The 23,771-nt window shown below is 36.6% G+C and overlaps 1 protein-coding gene across 3 annotated transcripts in view; it reads right to left on the reverse strand.

The window, feature by feature from the left end:
- Positions 1–5,709: 5,709 nt before the first annotated feature.
- Positions 5,710–23,771, reverse strand: part of LOC124160412 (fibrinogen C domain-containing protein 1-B-like) — a 42,141-nt gene continuing 24,079 nt past the window's right edge. For all 3 annotated transcript variants that reach the window (XM_046536258.1, XM_046536257.1, XM_046536259.1), the window contains 5 exons: positions 16,123–16,277; positions 13,902–14,083; positions 13,060–13,191; positions 12,837–12,969; positions 5,710–7,644 (listed from right to left, as the gene is read on the reverse strand). In XM_046536258.1, coding sequence (XP_046392214.1) covers positions 7,331–7,644; positions 12,837–12,969; positions 13,060–13,191; positions 13,902–14,083; positions 16,123–16,277 — 916 coding nt within the window. In that variant the 3' untranslated portion in view covers positions 5,710–7,330. The remainder of the gene's footprint in view (positions 7,645–12,836; positions 12,970–13,059; positions 13,192–13,901; positions 14,084–16,122; positions 16,278–23,771) is intronic.

The raw sequence follows: 23,771 nt of genomic DNA on the forward strand, positions 1-23,771 counted from the left end.
CTTTTTCTACTATTTAGAGCCTGGCTCAGACCACCCTACCAAATTGTAGGAACGGTTCCAAGGCCTATTAAGGCGGAATACGTCGATATCACCTCCGTATTTCGGTATTTTTAGACACAAGCCGCAATATGCGATCTAAATGTAATTAAAATTACGCTTTTTTAATTTGACGATACTTATTTATTTCATCATATATGCCTGTTATAAGGAAATGTATAAAAAGAACGAAAATCGTGAAGTCCGTAATAGCAATGAAGTAAACAACTACACCAATAGCATGCAGGGGCGCAGCTAGGAATTAAGGCTGGGAGGGGTTTTAGGTGCAACTAATACTGGAGTGTCTGGGGGTATGGCATACCCGCCAGGGTAATCGATAGTGCGGGGGCCCACCCCATAAAGTTTTTAGGATAAAAGGTGAGTTTTGCAGCTTTCTGAGGGATATTTTATAAATCCTTAGAATATTCTATAATTAATATTAATGCAATTAAGTAAAATGGATTCAACTTAAATTTTCTCTGAGCTCTGGGGGGTGTTTTATCCCTCAAAACCCCCCCTCGCTGCGCCACTGATAATATGGATACTGAATTTGCTGGGGACGTGTTGGAAGAGCCGTATATTTATGTTGGAAAAATGCGCCTAAGGGTTAGGTAGAATCCCATTGATAATCAGAAGCGGATTTCCTCCACTGGTATCGTTTTTCCAAGCAAACCGTTCATGACTCTATGTGAGGAGTGATCGTTTAAGCAACTGTGGTTTGCCTATTCCGGATATTTTAAAGCTGCTAATTGCCTTTAGGTTTTACACCACCGGGTCATTTCAGGTATGCACATGGTATCATGGTATCTTTTACGTAAGATTTATTATCTGTATCTTGTCCCATTGATCATCAAGTACATTATTAAATCCTGTTTGCAGTTATTTTGCGGCGATCTTGCCAAAGTTACGCAGGGGACGGCGTCCAAAATAAGATATACTTTTTCCTTAGTTTGGTGCTTGTATGAATGTAAACTTTCCATTTGTAGGGGAAGAGTTATAATGTATATCGTTGTTGCACCTAAATATCATAATATTTGGTAATCGTTACAGAGTCAGTAATGACCTGGTGGTATTATTACCTCGGTACATGAAGTTGCCAAGTTCAGAGGAAGATACTGCTAGTTGCAAGAGATCTTTTTACGAAAACAGTCAATTGCCTGGAGTAGTGGGTTGTATCGACTGCACCCATGTTCCAATTGTGAGTCTGGGGGGAGAGTTAGGCAAATTGCACAGAAACCAGAAGGGATGTTTTCGTTAAATGTGCAGGTATGTATATTTACCAATTTATCATCATTATGTTGCACCAAGATGATAGATTTCTCGATGTTACACTACTAACTTTTTAAAGTTTCTTCTGCACTACTATTTAGAATCCAACGATTTAATATTATTGTTTTTAGACTCCGTAAAGATGAAGGAGTTAGACGCAATAATGATCTATCGTGGAATAAACATATTTGGGAAATAAAAGGTCAAGCTAATCGTAAAAAAGGTTTTTTTTAAAAGGATACTAGGAAAGCGTGATGACTAAGTGAGAGAAATTAGCTGCTTCTATCTCGTTAGACCCCATTTCGAATAGTACCCATGTTGTTGTCATGAAATAGGCTTGGAAACAGAGATAGAACGTGTACAGAAAAGAGCTGCTAGGTACCTGAAAATTTGTTACGACAGTTTTGTTGGTGTAACTGACCTCTTAGAACGACTCAAAAGAAATCTGTCAGATTACTTAAATCCAAGAGCAGTTTATTTTCTGACGAAGGTAGCCATACCTCTCTTGCATGCTGGTGATTGATCACCCCCTACCAAACACAGCTCTGTAGGTGGTTTGCAGAGTATTATGTAGTGTTAGATATTGGCTTGATTCTGTTTCCTCCCTAGGCAATGGCAGAGCCTCGATAATAGCGGCAATGATATAAACCTTCTTTTACTGATCAATTCGGATTTTAATGGCTTATTGAAGTCTCTATTAAGATATCTTTGCTATTATCATGTGGTTTCTTTATACATGGGAAGGGACTAAATTGAAACTAAATAGACAAATAAAATCAGTCGTTACTTCATCATGCCACAGCTAATGTCTTAATTAAGTTTCAAATTAATTAGAATTATTTCATGCAACTTCAACTGCAATGTTGAAATTAAAAACATTGAAAAAGAAGATGATTTGAAATTCAAAAATCTATTTACACCCAAAAAATCCATACCACAATTTCTATGCATTTATAAATATATCGTCATCCAGTTACTCACACTCTCATTGTGGACGCTCAGCGTGCTGGTGGATTCCAGGGACATTTCAGAAGTTACTCTTGTCAGGCTCCTTTAGTGATCACTTTTACTAATTATAAGTGAATTTAATCAGTTAAAAACCGAGTGGAATCGCCTTCAGATGTGTTAAACACATGTGCTACGCCACGTACACCTGACCAGCGGACAGGTGCCAAGTGGTTATCATCTTTCTTTGTGCTCGAGACACGGTTAAGATCACACGTTCATTATCCTAATAGTACTGAATCCTTCATCTTTAGTAACTCTTTTACTTTATTTTAATAATCATCAAGCCTTCAACCATGGCACCTAAGAAGTTTAAGAGAGATGGTAGCAGTTCAGTGAGAAGGCAGCGGCCAACAATTGAATTGAAGAAGGAAATGATTGCCAAGTCAATAGGAGCTAGGAACCAATTTTTCCTATTTTCTTTATTTGTAATGGGGAAAATTGTTACGGATAGCGAACATTTCGGATAACGACCAGCTTTCTGGAACGGATTGTGGTCGTTATCCGAGGTTCTACTGTGCTTGCAGTCAATATTCATGAAATCCTCCAAATATATAATAATAAGATAATCTTTTGGTTATAGACTCTGCCACTATCAAAACTCACATGAATTACATAAGATGCCATTTAAAAATTTAAACATTGCATTTGAATTAAGTAGCATGACAAGGATTCATGTCTAGGAAACATTTAATCAAGTGACACATAAATAACATTTTAGTACCAAGTGGCATCGGAAGATGCACAACTACCATAAATAGAAAAATTATGGTGTATTATTATGTTTACCTATGACCATTGAGCTATATCAATACCTAAGGATAAAGGCAATAAAAAATAAAAATAAATTTTATTCAATCATTTTTTATGAGACATTAACACTGACTACAAAAACTGGCCAACACAAGGTATAAAACTGTTAAAACTACAGCAAAAATACTACGCAAAATTAGCAGAGCTATAATAATTCACCCGTACATATTCAGAAAATCCATAATTTAATTTTATGATTGTGAGCATTAATACAGGAAGTCTACTTTCATCAAAATATGACAAGCACATTTTAATGACGACAGGGAACTTGACACACTCATATGTTATACCAAATGTTGATCTCAAGCAAGAGGACATATCTGAAAGGTTGTTCCGAGATTCCTGAATTCTAATTCCCTGAGTTCTCACAAACAAAAATCTTCATTCCCTCAATTTTTCACTCACTCTTTTATATCAATTAATTACATTTTCTGCTCAAAGCATTGTTGAAAGTTTTTCAAATTCATAAATTTCGATCGACAAATTTACCACATATTTGTGCACCAAAGATGCAAGCTCTAACCCAGCCAATAGGGGGGACCTTTTTTTATGAGTGCACACCATGGTTTTGCGGCTGCAGGAGGATAAGTTTAGTAAATTGGCCCTGGAGATATTTTTTCATTGATTTTCGGCCCAATAAAAGGTCTTGGAAAGGTCTACAAAAGCGATGAGACACATCGAGCCTATATACATGATAATTATTAAGTTATGCATGAAAATGTTCCTCTCATTAGGTTTTTCCTCTTCATATTTGTCTTCTCTGTAAAACCTAATAAACTTACCCTGATAGTTGACCCAAATAAATACACTTGTCTACCAAATTAGGCTGAAAAAATGTTGTTAACTACTAGACATTAATCTAAGCAGTCCGATATATTCTAGCGGCAAAGTTTTCACTGACGGCATGTGAAACAATATGCCCAGCAACCATTAGTGGCCAATACAGAGCATTTCTTGAAGACCACAGTTTTTGTTCATAATGCAATGTGAGAATATTTCTTTTTTTTATTTTATCGACAACGTACCACAACTTAAATTTAGCTACAGGTGTTTTCACTTATGCATGAATGTTAAACCCAAAATTTACATTTTAAAAAAAGCATATTTTTGTAAGAGAGCCCCCCTCACCTTTCAGTGATCTCTTTTAAAAGCTTACTTTTTATGTCACAAATAAAACCAAACAAGTTTCTGAAACATCGCATAACTCTCACGGTGGCATCCGACCGTTCCTTCCTCAATTTCCTTTTTTTCATAATCATTTAAAAAAGTTCAAAAATCATATTTTATATTACTTTACCTATACGATTTATCATGAATGTGGACTAGATGTTTCACACAGCTCAATACCTCACCAAATTCTACTGTTGGGATAACAACCTGGGCCAATTCACTAAATTTATACAGCTACCTTACCTACCTGCCATGCCTTCATGCTATAGAAGAGATTTGGCACCCCAACTTCGGCTTGATTTCCCTGATCCGCAGTAACCCAGATCTATGTACACATTAAAAGTTTGTCCATGCCAAAGCAGCTCAGTGACATCCTATTGATATCATTTTACGTTATACTTTTTATCACTTAAAAGTCAAAAAGAAATTAGTGGTAATATTACCAGCATTTCGATAATTATAAAATTTACTACCACCCAAGTGATATTTTCCTTTTATCATATTTTGATCTAAAATAGGCATCAGTTGGTAATAAATACCACTTATATGCCAAAAAGAAGACATAATTTTGTCATCAAATTGTGAAAACTGCTTTTTGTGCTGCTATGAAAAATATTAACAGGCCATAGTTTGGAAAGTTACTTTACCAAAGGACATTTTATGAGTATCACAATTTCATCACATTCAGTGTCATTAAATTCTAACATCGCACATGATATGTAAATAAATGATAACACTTTAATATCACCTGTAAATGTAAATCACAGAATCATAGTTCTGACATTAATACCACTTCAGTTACCTCTGGTTATGCTCTAATTAATTGAAAAAACTTATCCACTGCCTCCAGGGACAGAAATTTGCTTCACAGGTGGTGGGGAGGTATATACAGAAGAAGGTTGATAATCTAGAAATCTAAATAATGGAATGACATAAGCAATGGAATATTTTCCCGAGTGTTTCAATATTAAATTTTTTTTAAAGTTACAGTGATAAAAATATAGCAATCTATGTTGTTTAATTTCCATCTCAGAACCTGACTGTCTTCATGCTAATCCCATTAGAGCTAGTCAACTAATTTGCCATTTTATATTGAAAAATACATAATTCATTGCGTGACTTGGGATACCTAGATGTGGTGATTTTGTGCAACTGAATTCATGGCATCAACGTACACTGCAATTGTCTAACGAGTCGTTGTAGAAGACAAAAAAGTGATAGAATAATGCGAGAGTGACATCATCTTCACTTATGTCCGCAAAACACCCAAAAATACCAAAATTTCAAAACTTAAAGTGCGATGCGGCACGTTTTCCCGGCACCCGATTGCAAAAATAATTTTCACGATTTATTTTCTCACCAAATGGAACAAAACTGGGGGGCGTCCCAAAAGAAATTCGAAAACTTTAAAAATAAGGACCACCCTATTGCACACTCTCAAGTACATTCCCAGGGCGTACTCTCAAATCAGACATAGGACCAAAGTACTCTTACACCGATGCAGCCATCTAACAACTAAAAAATCAAATCAAATTGCTAGGTACTGTGTCACACTGATGGATAAGTGTGAGTTTTATCGATTACAATGGTGATTTGTACATATCTCACCATCTTATTGTATTTATGAGTTTTTCAGAGTCATATCATCTAGGAAATCTGGAAGAACTAACAATATGATAAGAAATAATTGATATTATAATTCTCTTACAATATCATCCACAAATTGCTTATCATAATTAATTTTATCTATCAAACCTAATTATTTTAAACTGTTTTATGAACATTGTTTTCTGACTTTCTCAGGGAAGAGTACAATGAATTAATGAAAATTTTTCATAATAGCATGTGACACCTTAGAGTGGCTTCAAAGTTTTTTTCATTCATGGAAAGCTGTTCCGATTATTACCGAATCTATAACCTAAAAAAATGGCAGGTCCTCATTTACTGTATAAAATTTTGTCCTCATACTCTGATTCAGGATTCTGCTGTGTACTTTTTTAAAGTTCAATGTTAAGTAAATAAAATATCTTATTATTATATTCACCAAAGGTAATTCTAAGTTAAAATATGTACATATAACTAAAAAAGTTACCTGTTTCATTTAAAATATTAATAGGACAATGATTGATTTTATGATCTTGATGCACCTATAGGCAAAATTAAAATTATTTTCTTTAAAATTACATTCAGCAAAATTACTGTTTGTGTTGAGAAATGGCATCCAATCTAAGTTAACTCCAGCAAAAGTATTAAATATCACTCAATAATTCCCTCAGATAGCTTTTTTGCTCATTAGAAATGGTCACCCTCTGTGCAGCAAAAATCTCAAATATGTAAAACTAAACAATTTCAAAGTCACAAAAATTTTGTTATGAAGAGTTTTGACTAAATTTCTTTTGCATAGAGCTGAAAGTTAACTGAAAGTTAAATCCATCAAATTATTGACAGACATGAAATGTAAACACATATGTACATGGGAAAATGGATTGCCATAGGATAGACAAGTTAGTGGTGTCCTCAGCAGATGTATCAAGGGCAGTCGCCAAAGGGCAAATAATTTTGGAGTGGGTAGAGGGATGTGGGAGCTGAAGTCCCCAACGCCCCCCACTCCCTTGGCTACATGCCTAAGTTTTGGGCTTTAAATTTGTCCATCATCAGATACAAACAGACAACATGAAGGTACAAAAAACAACAGGCATACAACGTGTCTATATTATTATTTGGATGTTAAGCATTAAATTAGGTGATTCCTTTCCATTTCTCATGACTATTGCAAAATATTACCATGGTTTATAGTGCCTTCCCGTTGCCCTTTTATAATAGCCCTAACAATGGAAAAATTGAATTCCGAAATAAAGACAGAGGATAAGTTTTTGTCATTTTACAAGACCGTAACTTGAGATAACTGAAGTGGTGATAAGGGATGTACATGTAAAACTGATATCAGTGATATGAAATTGATATCTAGTACAAGAAGTACAAAAGATATCTCATGCTGCTTGGGTATGCTTGGATGAGAATTTTTGCCATGATATTCTCAATCCGACGAAGAAACATCTTTCCCATGGTCTCTCCTGAGTTTCTGCATCTCCCAGTCGATAGGTCGGATGGCCATTCGAGTTTTCATGAGGGAATACTGGGGCCCATGCCAATCTTGCCAGTAAATGCCTTGGTGCTCATACTCTGGAGGCAAATAGCCATTAAGATACCTTCCATTGAGGTTGGATGCCTCACAGCCACGATACCACCACGCTCCGGAATGCGAGGTAGCACAACTGCCATCGCCCCATTGATCCTTGTCGAGGTCGAGTGTGGAAAACTTCATCCCAACATGATAGGAGAACGAATCCCCTGGATTGGAGAGAATACATGCAGACATTAAATCTCGTGAAACATGACAGCATCTTGCTTAGAAATCAAACATTAGGTCCCTCTACATTGGGAAGAAATTAAGGTTGCTAATGGCTTCCAGGTGCAGCTGCGTGTTGCTCTTTGTCTTGCAAGCTTTTGCGTCCGTTACAGGGTGCATCATCAGGCGATGAATGAAATTACGGAATTGGTTGTCAATTAATACACTCGTCCAACCTCCCCCATCCACCGGAGTAGTGAGGGAGGAGGGTGGCGCTTACGTCAGCAGAACTCTCAGCCCTGTCCTTGAGCGGCAAGCGGCCTCTTCTTCGTGTCTAGTGAATAACTCTGTTGGTTACATATTCACCGTTTTCTCTTTTGGAAAATTGTTTTCCATGTAACCAACAGGGTTATTCACTACACACGAAGAAGAGGCCGCTCGCCGCTCAAGGACAGGGCTGAGAGTTCTGCTGACGTCAGCGCCGCCCTCCTCCCTCACTACTCCGGTGGATGGGGGAGGTTGGACGAGTGTATTAATTGACAACCAATTCCGTAATTTCATTCATCACCAGATGATGCACCCTGTAACGGACGCAAAAGCTTGCACGACAAAGCGCAACACGCAGCTGCACCCGGAAGCCGTTAGCAACGATGCCCCTCGCTGCAAAAACCTACGTTCAAAGAAATTAAGGATTTGAAAGAGTGGATAAAAAGTCACCATGAAAAGATAATAGAAGATAGGAGAGCAGAATAGAATGCCACGTCAAATCAAACTTTGGATGGATAACTTAGGACAACGATGATGATGATAATGATGTGGGGGGAAAAAGTATCACGTTTCATACTGCTCACCTGAATGTTGGCACATTCAATAGCCTAAGCTGTTGTGCCTTCCTTTTTCCTGCTACCTCCCTCTAACCCTCCTCTCCTTTCCTTCTTCACACTTACTCTGGCACTCGTTCTAAAATTCACCTAAAGCACATCTCCACTTCCTCATTTTCTCGTCTCTCAAAATTTATGGCATGAACATTCACCAGACTTAATCTGCAAGACAGCCATGGCAAGAAGCGATTGTGAACATTAGGAATTACTCTAAATACCTAAACAATCATCACTTTAAAATTAGTATGACAATTGCGATTGAAAATATTTCCTCAATGCATATGCACATTATTTATATATAACTTTAACAGAGGACACGCAATTTTTCGAGGTAAATTCTATAAATCGTAAAAAAATTAACATTTTATTTTTTCTAGCCAGCAGCCTAAACAAAAAAAAATATTTTCTACAGTTTGACACGTCATTTTATTTTCAATTGCTTTGAAAACCAATTTTATAAAATTAAAACAATTTGTGAGATTCAGTCCTGTTAAATTAAGTTAAATATTGTCAAATTAATTAAATATTGTCAAAATTAATTAATTAAAACCAATTTTACAAAATTAAAACAATTTGTGAGATTCAGTCCTGTCAAATTAAGTTAAATATTGTCAAATTAATTAAATATTGTCAAAATTAATTAATTTGACAATATTTAACAATATTTATGACAATTAATTAATTAATTTTGACAATATTTAATTAATTTGACAATATTTAACTTAATTTGACAGGACTGAATCTCACAAATTGTTTTAATTTTATAAAATTGGTTTTCAAAGCAATTGAAAATTAATTAATTAATTAATTTTGACAATATTTAAGGGTCAAATAAAATATGTATCTAAATTAATGTGGACAAAAAAATTAAGGCACGAAAAACATACTCCAATGAATTCACACCTCTCTTTGGACAGTATCTCTTCTTCTAATAAATTCAAAATCTCAGCAGCACTTCTATGTATTATATATCAGCATCAACACCTCTGGTTGTACACTTAGGTTTCCCTCTTCTCCGATTTTTTAATGCCTCATTACCCTCCTTATTGCATTCCTCCCAGTAGTACACGGTACTTCCATTTTTATTCATCCTTCACTATGTTTCCACTACTGTTAAGCCTGCCCGCAACAAGCCAACTACTTTCCCCCTCTCACATGCTGACAAAGGCATCTAAAATCAAGATAGGAGCATATTTCTCTCGATCCAAAGAAAAGCGCATTCTGGCCATGTGATCGTCAGTCCTTCCAGAATAGCTAAAAGTTCTTCAAAATCAACTGCATTCAAAAACAAGGCCCATACATCGAATCTGCTCATTGACTGTCTATTTACCTCAAGAGAAAGCTAACTATGGCCCGTAGTGATTTTTGTTGTTTCATTGAGATATGCAAAGGAAAATTCAGAGGAGCATTCCCAATTTGCTCTCATGATGCCGTCAAATGCATCTCTATTCTGCGGAGTTCATCGCGAGTCATGCTCTGGGTTGTGGGTTGTCATGCTCTTCCTCAAGTGGTCAGTCGCGTATTTGGACAACGATGAAAGGAAATGATTAGCCTAGTTTGAATTTCCCTCACTGACCAAAGAATAAAAACCCACTAGAAAGGAAGCCCAATATCCCGCGGAGCAATAGTGGCGGCACAATCTTTGTTGGGATACTTTTTTCCCCCATGGCACATGAAAATACAAGTCTCAATCACTAATACACCTAATGCCAAAATTTAACATAAGAATATTACCATTTATCAGTAATGGGTTAAGTCTTGACCGATGATATTTTTAATGCCCTCTTATTTTCTTGGATGTTGTCATTAAAATATCTTTTCAATTTAAAAGTCAACTACCATTTTCTTCAGCCAATGTCTTGGTTTTTATTCCAGAGATCATAATTCTCTTTCATCACTTGAATGTTAACTCTTTCATGAAAAACATTAGAAGAAGGGCAATAATAATGGCTCCAGTAAATCAAAGCATGGGCTGAAGAAATTATGTTTAATTACTAACTAGTAAAATATTAACAACCAACCTCTGAGAAAACAAGATGATATTAATAATACTTATTAACAGAAGTGGGTAGCAACAGGTAAAATATATTTGAGAAACTTGTAATCCTCATATACCTAAAGTATTCACTTGAAATGGTTACATCAAAAAAATGAACTACCATGTAGTTTCATTGTTTCTTTACTCTCACTTTAATGATCCTTACCTCTTGTGATAAATTGACATTCAATTCTGCAGATACTCTAACGAATGTTAAGTCTTCTCAGGGTTTCAACCGGATGATTTGATTGTAGGCCGACGTTTCCATGGCTGCCTCTGCCATCATCTTCAGGGCATTGGCAATTCGAGAATAGTGCTGTCCTATACATATATGTACCGGTCATTTCAGTGCCAAAATCGTTAGGCTACTTCTGATTGGCTCACTCAAGTTTTTTGCCTTTCCTTCTTGATTTTTCTTAGGGTTGGGTTCCAGGCCGCAATTAAAGCGTATCCTGTGTCACGGTTGAATTTTTTCCTCTCCATTTGGATCTCGATCGCCTCCTTTGTTATCTGGTTCCAGTAGCGGTTGGATCAGTACTAAAAGTAGTAGTTAAACTTGACTAAGAGGTTAAAAGGTATCACTTTTTGACGATGGCCATTACTTGGCCAATCCAACAGGTAACAGGACCGGATAACGAAGAAGGCAATCGAGACCTGAATGGAGAGGAAAAATTTCAACCATGACACAGGCTACGCTGTAAGTGCCACCTGGAACCCAGCCCTCAAGGAGGAAAGGGGGCACCCATTAATCAGGTATTGTGGTGATTTTTGGACCCTCTTCAAAATGTGTATTTTCAGCGTAAATACATTTATCTATGCTTCATTGCATTGGATTTTTCATTGATTGTTTAATTATTTTTATTTAAGATTAGTTATGGCTAGTATTTAAGATTACTAAGATCGCAATTTTATACTGTTTCTTTTTGGAAAGAAAAATTCTGTGATACTTGCCAGGACCCCCCCCCCCCCCCAGCCCCCACGTGAGATAGAGTAGGATTCCGCTGGCCCCCCTAAATGCCTCACGTAATTAATGGACGTCCCCATAGGCATAAAACCAGCGCGAGCCAATCAGATGTAACCTGACGATTTTGGGGCAAATATGACCGATAAATAGGACAGCACCATTCTCGAATTGCCATACCTGGAAGACGATGGCAGAGGCAGCCACGGAAATGTCAGCCAACAATCAAATCACCCGGTTGAAACCCTGAGAAGACTTTGCCAGCATCATATGCTGAGAGAGAACCAGACCATACTCTAATGTATCTTATGATGTGAAAATATGCGATTGTTATACCATCTCAAAATACTCTATTACGAATAAAACTTGAAGAAAATAAAATCAAGCATTTCTCTTTTTACATCAATTAAGACTGACAATCAACAATTAATTTTCAATGGAATGACTGCTTTTTAAGTTGGCTATTTTAGAATTCAAAATATGTACATATATATGTATGTATTTTAAAATATGTTTAAAGCTCACTATTATTTTAAACACTGAAAGAACACCTCTTCGCAGCTTAATATTTTCCTGGCCACACATAACTTTCATCTCCATGGAAATGTCAAATGTTTTAGAGAGGAAGCAGGGGTGCAGCGAGGAATTAAGGCTGGGGTGGTTTTAAGGTGCAACAAATACGGGTGTGTGTGAGGGTATGGAATACCCACCAGGATAAGCGGTAGGTGCGAGATTAATAAATTGCGGAATTTTAAAGATAATTGGTTCAAAATGGTGAGTTTTAAGGCTTTCTGAGGGATATTTTATTCACCTTTACAGTATTCTATTAGTAATATCAATCCAATTAAGTAAAATGGATTAAACTTAAAAATTTCTCTGAGATCTGGGGGGGGTTTTAACCCCCAAAACCCCACCCTCGCTGTGCTACTGAGAGGAAGGGCCATCAAATTTGCTTTGGGCTCACTGCGAGGACTCATATTCTTCCCAAAATGGAAATTTGAATATACACTAAGGCGCTTGAAAAGTTCTATTTCACTCAATTTGCCAATATTTCCCCACATATTTCCTCCAAATCTTGTATTTTGCAAGACACCAAGTGCCTTCACTTGAACCATGTTCAGTTCCGATCAACTGAGTCAAGGTGTCAACCTCTGCATTCTTAAATGCAACCAACAACTTTTCCTTACAAACATGTACATATCATCAGAAACTAAATCAGTTTTTTCACTGACAATAAAAACAGCAAAATCTTTGTCAGGATTTTTCCCCCATGGTACTTAAGTGAGTTGTCAATATATGGGTAGTTGAACACACCTGCTGTACCCTCATAGTCACCCAGTAATGAAATATGATAGCCTTCTGCTTCAGATCCAATGGCAAAAGAAGAAAATTTGGCATAGGTCATCTCATGATCAAAATCTTCCAATTCAATCAGAATCTCATTAACCTGAAAAACATAAACAGCCTATTAGTATCCTTCAAAAACAATACTGTGTGTACATCAATAGTTTCACCAACAAGTGCTTTGAAAACTCACCCTAAAATTAGTGAGCAAGTGCAGCTTCTCCAGTCCCAACCAAAATTCCCCAGCCAAGTTGCCAAATCCATTCTTATAATCTTGCCAATTTCTAAAAAATTCAACAGTTCCTTCATATCTATTCTGAAAAACCTGAAAAATTTATAATTAGTTTTGATTAAAGATGTGTGGCACTACACTGCAGACACCAAAAATCAGATCACTCTACATAGCCACTGCCAAATCTGCTGAAAATAAGATCGTAAACAACAGGCTACTAGTCCACAGGCAGACAAAATTTGAGTGAGTTGGAATTAATAATAATAGTATTTTTTATTTGTCCAGAGATCTGTAGATTGTACACAAAATACAAATATAGGACACGTCAATTTAGATACATAATCAATAAAAATTACATTGGAATATATAAATTATATGTTACAAATACAGAAGATCACTAACCGAATAAAATAGATTTTTTTCAGAAACTTCAGAAGTTTCTTGTTAAAGACCGAGGTCCTACTCTCATTTTTCACCTCTGGAGGCAAACCATTAAAAATCTTCACGCCTATGTGTTTAGGACCTAGGGCAGTATTTTGAGTCCTGATAAAGTTTTGATGCAGGTCTTTACAAGTCCAAATAACATACAAAACAGCTGAATAGAATACATGGGAAATGGAGGCATTTACGAAAGTTTCTTGTTTTTCATTTACTTAAGTATTTTCCGCGTTTATTCATTTTTAGGTAAAATAATTTAACTGGTGAAATTGAGATAGGCTCTAAGAATGAGAGCAAAAAGGATCTCAGCCACAACAATTAAGGTTAATTTATAATACTCATAAGAGTCTATTCATAAAACTAACCGTCCATCCCCCTCCTCTAGTTTCCATATCACAGTAGACTAAAAATGGCCGAGAAGACCACTTGGGTTGAATACGATACACTCCAGACAATTTATCATCCCTAGTTTTTCCTTTTTTATCAGTCTGGTTTTTTGGAGGAAGCATGAAGAAAACCTCGGCACAGTCAGCAGGTAAAATCTCATCTATGAAAACAAAAATATATAATTATCGTCCAAGTCTGTGATGAAAATAACATTGAAGATGTGCCATGCATCTCTTACTTTATGAATGCAACATATCTTTGAGGTAAATTTAATATAAGTCAAAGAAAGCTACAAATCTCAACAGAAATACAATAGCTCGGATAGAAAATTTATTCAAAGGGGCAGAAAGAAGCATTGAATATGCAATTGTTTTAGCAAGATATGCATAAGTACTAAGTCAGCACTTGTGAATTTAAACCTAAAACCATTAAGATGCTGGCTTAAACAAGGTCTTTGGTCGCGGTAAACATCTCATGGCTTCTATCCCATGAGGGATGGGTGATACTCAACGTAGCAATGATTTACTACGTATAACATTTATTGTTTTTCATAGTTGTCATGAATATACAGATTTTAGCAAAACAAAAAAAAGCTTGTATATCATTGTAAGTAGTAAGAAAAAAAGAGAGACAAATTAAAATGATCAAAACCGAAAACAATTTAAAAACTTTTCCTGAGCAATGCTTACATTACGTGCTGTAAAAAGAGTAATGCTATGGATCCCATCACTTGAAGATATACAAGTTATTTTAGGAAGCTGTCAAAATACCCTCATCAAAAATCAATAATAGCTTTAAAAAATTCATCATTAAGAAAGAAACATTATACGTATTAAGAAACAGAATCCAGAACCAAAATGAAAACCCAAGACCAAGAACCCAAACTAGGAACCAAATGCGAATCCGAACTGACAAAAATACAGCTTTAAAACTTTCCCAGCCAGCCCAACTGCACAGACTGTTGAGTGCAGCAGGGATCCACCAAGGATAGCAAGGATATCTGTGTCATGCTCAAAATTTAAGAGATTTTTTTTAAGACTCAGAGCCTTTTCATCATTAAATGAATGAAATAAGAGACCTGTGTCAATATTTCAATTCAATAAGAAGAAGGAAGAACACTTCCAAAATGTATTAAATAAGAGTCAATTTTCATTGCAGCACAACCTCTAATGTAAGGCACTTCAATAACAAATATGTACCAATTTTCAGTGGCAGATTAGCAAAACACTGAAATAGAGCTTTATCTCAGTAGATAGATAATACGTATGGGAATTATGAACACAACTTGATCATACTTGAGAGGAATTGTAGTAATTTCAATTTAAAACTTTTTAAAGTACGAAGGCTACACCTTTTACACAAGGAACATTGACTCTGCTGAGGTAGGGGAGAGGGTGGAGGGGATGTGTTCAGCATTGGATGTAAGTGGTTCAGGCTGTACTTCTGTGGCACCAAGTGGGGTGAAAAAGATTTCAGGAGCCCCACTTGACACTCGGGTAAAGAAAGGACAAGAGAGCCCCAGAAAATTCTGTAATTATGTTCCAGAACCAGTAGTGGACACAGAAAAAACTCGATGGGGGTGGTGGGGTGCAAGAGATATCTTGAGTTACTTTTATCTTAAAAAAAAATAATCAAGTTTGATTGAAATCCTAATTAAAAATAATCAAAATTTTAATGAAATTTATAACACACAATGCCATCTTATGATATTAAAAAGTTATAATTGTGGTTCTGCAATGTTTTGCAATATGGGCAGGCCCACAAGGGGGGGGGGAACCCCCTGCGCTCCCCATCTGCATCAACCACTGTCCAGAACCTTCTCCAGACTATAAAAGCAACTGACTATCCTCCTATGGATTAAGTCCTCATTTCCCGTTCGCTCGCAATAAACTAATAAACGTGTCTCATTGAAGTTCTGCCTCTCATTAATAGTTGGCACACCTCAGGCTAAACAATTAAATGGCTATTAAGCTACTTTGTGGAAGTCGCATAACCACAATAAAGATTATTTTTTGGGATTTAGCCACATTCATAGTACAAACATGTTTTACTACATTTAATCCAACTTTATCATAATTTTACACTGTTTTTTGCGGAATCCTTCATGAGGGATAGGGTGAGTTTCAGCTTGATGACCTCTTTCTCCCCTCATCGCATTACATAATTAATGAACACTCCCTTTGACACTCATATACGCACTTGCTTTTGAGAAAAGATCCGCTGACATCATGTATAGCTGCTGCTGAGGAAATAACAAAGTCTTGGCAGGAGATGCTGATTCTTGTTTTGCATCCGCCAATAGAATACTTAAGTAGTCTTTTGTAACTAAATTTCTAGTCCTTTCACTCACATACCTGGAGGGATAAACATACTTCAATTATTTTCAGAGACAATAAAATAAACTCTCAATATCTACTCTAAGAAAGTTGAACAGGGAAGGAACAATTAAAATTTATTAGAATGTGCACTTTCACAGAAATGATAATGAATAATAGTATGTAGTCATGACACAGGCGGAACGAGGACCCAGGACAGGCTCGTGGGGTTACTCTTCCGAGGGCCAGGTCTCTAAGCCTTTGCTTTTCACCCGTTGGTACACCTCGCAAGGGGGAGGACAGGGAAGGAATTAGGATGGGAGGTGCCACCGCGATGAGAGCCCAACGACACCTCCAGGGGAGGGACAGGAATGAAAGGTAGGGGATGGGGACAAACCCGTGTTGCCATGGGGACAATACTAGCGAAATCATGACTTAATTTGCCAACGAAATTGGAAGGTCATTCCATAATGAGAAGAATCCAATGGGGAACTTGCATGAATTTTTTTTATTTCATAGGCGGGCAGAAAATTATTTTCTGAATACAACAAAGAAAACCGCATGTAAATCTGAGTTTTCCTTCGCGAGATATTTAATGATAAATATAACGAATTTTAAAGCGCGGGAAAAACTCCCTCACCCCCCAAGCCACTGCCGACGAAGCCTCGATGACGTCAAAGGTGCCTAAACATCACGCGAAGCTATTGTTGTGATTGTTTGTAATAGTTGCCAGCAGTTGTGAGAGCTTCGTTTGTTAGACGTGTTGATTATTTTATATTTAAAGATAAATATCCGACGATAGAGGCTTGGAAGCCCTCGTATTTTGCATTATTTATAACCCCTCAAGCGCGGCGGGCATTTAATTAAATCCCATCTCAGCTGCCGGATGAGATTTAAACGACTTCGCCTATTTGGCATACTATCATTCAATAATTTATATCTTCCATAATATACGATTAGTATCGTTGAAAATTTTAGTAAACTTGCGTAATATAATGCGCTACTACATAACAATTTTTCGAGCGATTTAAAAAAATATTTATTGTTTTATGGATCTCCTTTTATGAACTAATTAATAAATTTTCAATTTCAAAAGATTTTAATTTGGTTTCGAATAAGCAACAAGATCTCTAACATTCCATGCATTTAAAAAAATACAATTACATGATGTAATTTAGTTATTTGGGGTTGAAAATGTCATAACATATTGGATACTTTCGATAGGATTACCCGTTTTGCCTACTTGAAATTTACCACTCCGCCCACTTGTCTGACTTTTTTCCATTATTACCGCATCATTTCATTTAGGTAATCACGTGCTAATGTTTCAAACGCTAATATGTTAATATTCAAATGATTTACCACAGAAAATCTGCTTTGTGTGACATGATTTAAAGCAATCCAAACATATCCCGCTGCACATTTTTCACACCAGTACACGAGGTCTCTTCATTTCCCATACTAGGTACTAACTGCACACCTCCTTTGAGACTGATTTCTTCCCAGCTGCAGGAAGTTTCTTTAGGAAATGTATTTCTGTGAGTCTTGGAACTAAATTGTGTAATGAGTGACGGCCATGTCCTAACAGTTCGTATGACGTTTAATATTTCAAAAATATTACCTCGACCAATGGCACGCGAAATGATAAGTCAAATTTTTATACGTATTTTTCCTTTGATCAGCATATGAATTTAGGACTGCCGCATTCAATAGTCTCCTAAATAACTTCATACACCACTTGTAATGGCGTTTTCTTTCCATTAGTTACGAATGCAATAACAGGTCCTTGAAATTCACCCCACCAATGAATTTACTATAGCCTAACACACAAACAGACTTCCGAGTCTTTTTTTTGCCTTTCAATACTATTCCCATTTCGTAGGATCCCCAATTATAAAAAAATACCACTCACAGGAAGTACACCCGATGAGAATTTCAACACACTGCCTGATAGAACACCACACAGCATGAATGACTCTAGTGGACTGAAGCTCGTGGTTTAGAAGCTCCCTCAAGAGACGAGAAAATATCTCGAAGGGGCCCTGGGATATGCTGAATGTTTAGATGGAATCTTATCTTCGTTGATTACTGTCCAGAAAAAAAATATAAAACAATAAATGCAGAGCGAAGCACATGGCACCTTCGCCTAGGACGCTAAGCTTATAAGAACTAACGAGGCGGGCCAAACACACTTGGGGCTCGAGGTGACGACAAACAAGCAGAAGACGGAGAGAAGGCATTCAGCTCAGAAGATACCGTATCTCAAGCTAAAGTAGCTGACCCTTCTTGACGTCTCTCAAGCAGAATAGGCGGAAGTTTTCATGATAGAACAGTCGAAGGAAGGCGATGAGTTTTTGGACCAAAGTCGTCAACGCGCTGGTTTAAAACGGAATTTTATCGAAGCATTTTAAAAACATCTTGAAGGCATAAAGCCGTTATGGATATTTTATTGGAGAGGAAAAACATTTCTTCGAATGATAGAGTAATTAGTTTTAATTTAACATGCAATATCTGGCGGAGAAAAAATATTATATACAGTAGGTCAGGAAGCGTACTGGGTACGCATGACGGCGGCATACGAAATTTAAAGGGCGCGTACTGGGTACGCATGACGGCGTTGAGGGGATAATTCATTCATTCATTCATTTATTTACGGGATAACCCATTAACATATTCATACATATAGTTTTACATATGATAAACAATACAAAATACTGAACACACATGCAGTAAACCCAGAAAAGAAGAAAAAAAAAAATCTATACAGAATTGCACATCAATGAATAAAACATGTAGAGAGATACAACAAAATAAAATTTAAAGTATAAACATGTTCTCCAGTAAAAAAGTTCATCTTTGCCAGAGGTGACATTTGAATCTGGAAAAGGACATAGAGAAATCGTAACTTTGGCCGAGTCTATTAAAATTCCTCATCATTCTAGATAGCGGGGAGTTAAAGGCATAATTTGTTCTATGATAGTTAATAACAAATGGGTGCGGATTTCTGGAATTATGTCGGGGTGCGTTAAAATTTACTAAAGAAAGAAGAAGGGAACAGTCAATATATGAATTAATAATTTTGTAAAGGAATAGGGCATCAATGGAGGAACGCCTGTCAGATAAGGATTTCAGATTTAAAAGGGATAGAAGATATGAAGTATTGTAATCAGAATGAGGTATTCCTAATTTGAAATTAATAAATTTGAGAAATTTGTTTTGGACCTGTTCAAGCCGTATTGAGTCTGTGTTATAATAAGGTGACCAGTTTACAATAGAGTATTCTAATTTTGAGCGTACCAGAGCTATATAAATAGTCCTTAAAGCATGAAGATTGTTAAATTTTAGACAGGTTCTCTTTATGAAACCTAAATTCTTTAGGGCATCGCAGACAGTTCGGTCTAGATGTACCTTGAATGAGAGCTGGCTGTCAAACCAAACACCTAAATCGCAGACAGCAGTAGGTCTACCTAATACAGTGGAATTAATGGTATACTCATGATAATAGGGCGTGCAAGAGTGATGGAAAGTCATTACGCTACATTTTGGTACATTGAGTGATAACTCATTTGCATCAGCCCACTGCACTAGTAGGTCAATGTTTTTCTGTAGCACATGAGAATCCTGCAGGGAAGCAATATGCTTATAAATCTTTAAGTCATCAGCAAAGAGCAGGAAGTTAACGTCATCGAATATATTATGAATATCATTTATAAAAAGACAAAATAGTAAAGGTCCTAGATGACTGCCCTGAGGTACACCAGATAGACAGGGAAACGGCTCAGAAAAAACATGATTAATACGGACCATTAGAGATCTGGATTTTAGGTAGTTCTCAAACCAGCTTAAGAGCTTGCCATGAATACCTAAGGAATACAATTTGGATATCAATAACTTATGGTTCACTCGATCAAAAGCCTTACTGAAGTCAGTGTATATCACATCAGTTTGATAATTGGACTCCAAACCACTAACTATAAAATCTTGGAGCACCAATAGATTGGTTGAGGTTGATCGACCACGCATAAAGCCATGTTGCTGTGGTACTATAATATTTTTGAAATGAGGAGTAATTCGAGAAACCAGAATTTTCTCCATGATTTTAGGTACACAGGAGAGAGTTACTACAGGTCGATAATTACTAATATCAGTTTTATCACCAGTCTTAAATATAGGTGTAATGTAGCTTAATTTCCAGTAAGAGGGGAAAAGACCATTATCTAATGAATGGTTGAAGAGCAGGGTGAGTGGAAATGTGAGTGATTGCGAGCAATTCTTAAGAAATATCGGTGGAATACCATCTGGCCCTGGTGATTTGTTGATGTCCAAATTTACTAACACATTCAACACTTCTGAAGAAGTAATTTTAAGAAATCCCAAATTAATAGATTGAGTGTCGCTAGGTACAGAGCTTGCACTATTTAGGGTAGTGTATACTTGGGAAAAATAGTCAGCAAAGAGGTTAGCAGAAGACTTTGGGTCAGAAGAATGAACATCTCCATGGTGCATTTGTTTAGGTAATTGATCCGACCCAGACAAGGTTTTGACATATTTCCAGTAATACTTCATGTTGCAATTTATGGAATCCTCAATCATAACTATATGATCATGATGACACTTCTTAATAAGATTTTTGCACTGAGATCGTAGATTAGAGTAAGATAAATAGTCAACCCTTGAATGTGATGATTTGTATATTTTATGGGCTTTCTTCTTGGCAATAATCTTTTCCTTCAACTCTTTAGTAAACCAGGATGGAAATCTATTCTTACTTTTTTTTAGATTAATTAGAGGCACAAACTGATTAACTGCACTGTTCAAAATTGAATAAAATTCCATCGCAGCATTATCAACAGACATTGACAATAAGGGTAACCAGTTAACAGCAAAGAAATAGTCGTTGAGTAGAGCATAGTTGGCCTTCCTAAAGTTAAAGAATGAAATATCACAAGAATCAGGTACAACATTAGAATCAACATTAAAAGCACATTGAAGTGGTGGATGGTGAACATCAGCAGTTACAAGTGGATCATCACATTCAATAGAAATATCATTAATGTTTGAGAGACAAAGATCCAAAATGCGTCCATTTACATTAATCACCGAGTTATGCTGAGACAAACCCAGAAACTGAAGCGATTCGTACACAAGTTTCCCAGTGGACGAGTACCAGTCTGGGAAAATACCTGAATTACTTGAAGGTAAGATATTGTCCGGGAGGTTGTAATCACCAAATACTAATACAAAGGAATCCGGATATTTCTGAAAGTACCTGTCAATCTGCTCAAAATGCTCCTCGTAGTATGCTAAAGGCGATGCCGGTGGGAAGTAAACACATCCAAGAATCAGTTTTCTATGCAGTAAAGGTAACATCACAAAAATATGTTCAATGTTGTCACTATTAGACGGCAGCGTATAAGCAGGCAATCCAATAATATCTGAGTAAGGGCATGAAATATAAAACTGGAGCAGTTAAACCAAAAATTTGATAATACCTAAATAACATCATTGTAGGAGTCTGAGCCACGGCCATTGGAAGGGGGATACGTTAATTGTAAGTTGATGTTATCGACGGCATATCATTCATTTAAGTATGTAATTAGAACGATTTTGATGTTTACTAATGTCCGCTTAGCTTTTATATACAATAACTTCATCCGTTTATTTGTAGGTACCGGAGAATTCGTCGTTTAGGACTGTCTGTGCTTGTATTATGGGGTGAATTCCAGTCAATGCAACTTTTGCTCGCTGATTTGAGACATCTAGGAACATTTTTGTGCCAAAATAGTGTTATTTTCAACGTGACATCTCCCGTTAAGCTACTGCTAATAATCACAGTGCCAGTGGTTGTAATGCACAAAGTTTGACAAGGTTGAAAAATATCGGCCAAGAGTTATCAGTGTTCCATCGTGATTGAATTGTAAAAAGTGCTATTACGCTATCGATAAATGTCTAACAGTAGTGTAAAAATTGTCAGTGGCGTGCTAATCTCCGTTGTTCACCGTTGATATGACATTTCACGATCACGCTATTGAAATAAAAACTGTGTGTGAAGTTTGTTATCCATTATTTCAACGAATAGTAGTGAGAAATGTCACTTGTGTGGGCTAATTTAAGGGTTTAAATCAGTGAATAAATAGTTGTATTCATCATAACAAGTTCTGTTATTGTAAGTTGTACATGATGAATATAATAATAAAAGGGCTTAAGCCCGTGAAATAAATTTATTATTAAAATTTATTATAATAATGTGATAGTGACATCCAGTTTTTGATAAGAGTATTTGCCTGTTTCCCACTATATTTTTATGGTATATGCTAGTATATTGTTTATGGATTTACCTATATTATTGAAATAGGTTGTAGCTTGAGTGTGTGTTGGCAGCGGAACCGATTCGCGATCTCACATGTGGATTGTGTGCAGACTGTTTTGCTGTGAATTCGTACCGTAGGACGGATAGGACTACCTTCTCCGTTAATCCGGCGTTGCCAAATTCAACAGCACAGCTTACTCTAATGTCAACAGCACAGCTTACGATCGTTATCCTACAGTATTACAAGTTTCTTTTACAACTCGATTTTCCGCCGACGTATAGCAATAATTTGTCTTAACAAATTCCATGAGGGTCGTGGCATCAATTTTTGGTGTCCTAAAAAAAGGCTGGTGTCCTAACACCCCATGCCACACGCCTTTTAGGTGGCTTGCGGGGTATTATGTAGACGTAGATGAATTTCAGGTGTACTATTCGAACGAGTGGCAACGTTATCATCCATTTTTCTGATAACTAAAACATACGAAGTGAAACGCTTGTACTTCATCATCCCAATGCCGCATTATTAATATCCCAAGTAATAATCTAGGCACAATAGCAATAGGAAAACTTGCCCTAGAATAACAGAACAAAATAAAGTGACGATGAGCGGCTAAATACTCCCTCAAAACAAATTTTACACCATGCGCTCAGCGTATTTCCCTACTCCCTACGGTTGTTTAGGCACCTATGACGTCACGCCTGGCCTCGGCAACGCTCGGGTGTCTTCGTGCAGTGGTCGGCTCAGAGAAATTTTTCTCGATTTTAAATGCAATTTTTTTATTTCTTTTGATGTTGAATGGAGAAACTGAAGGTATTTTTGCGAGCTAATGTATCCATTTGACTTATTCAAAATAGTTTTAGAGCAATCTACGACCCATGCAAGTTCCTCATTATCATTTCATTGGATGTAGTCATAACACGGTATGCTTCAAAAGGTACAGATCACTAAGGGATATGACCCAAAGGTTGGTTTGGATAGGTGAGGGTAGGCCTCACACTGGACTAAACCACGGGCATGTAAAAGTCACAATTCAAGATAGGGTTGGGGGCAGTTTCTTTCCCTGGGCCATCTCACAATGCAAATATTTTTCAATTTGAAGTATCCCAAGGCTTCACTCGGGATCTGACCCATTGCAGCCAAGTGTACCATTTACTCATTAGGCAATCATGCTTTTCCCTGTTCTTTGTCTTGACAATTTTTTCACTTTATTTCCAGATGGCCT

The sequence above is a fragment of the Ischnura elegans genome, chromosome 6 (assembly GCF_921293095.1).
Source record: "Ischnura elegans chromosome 6, ioIscEleg1.1, whole genome shotgun sequence".
NCBI classification, from domain to species: Eukaryota; Metazoa; Arthropoda; class Insecta; order Odonata; family Coenagrionidae; genus Ischnura; species Ischnura elegans.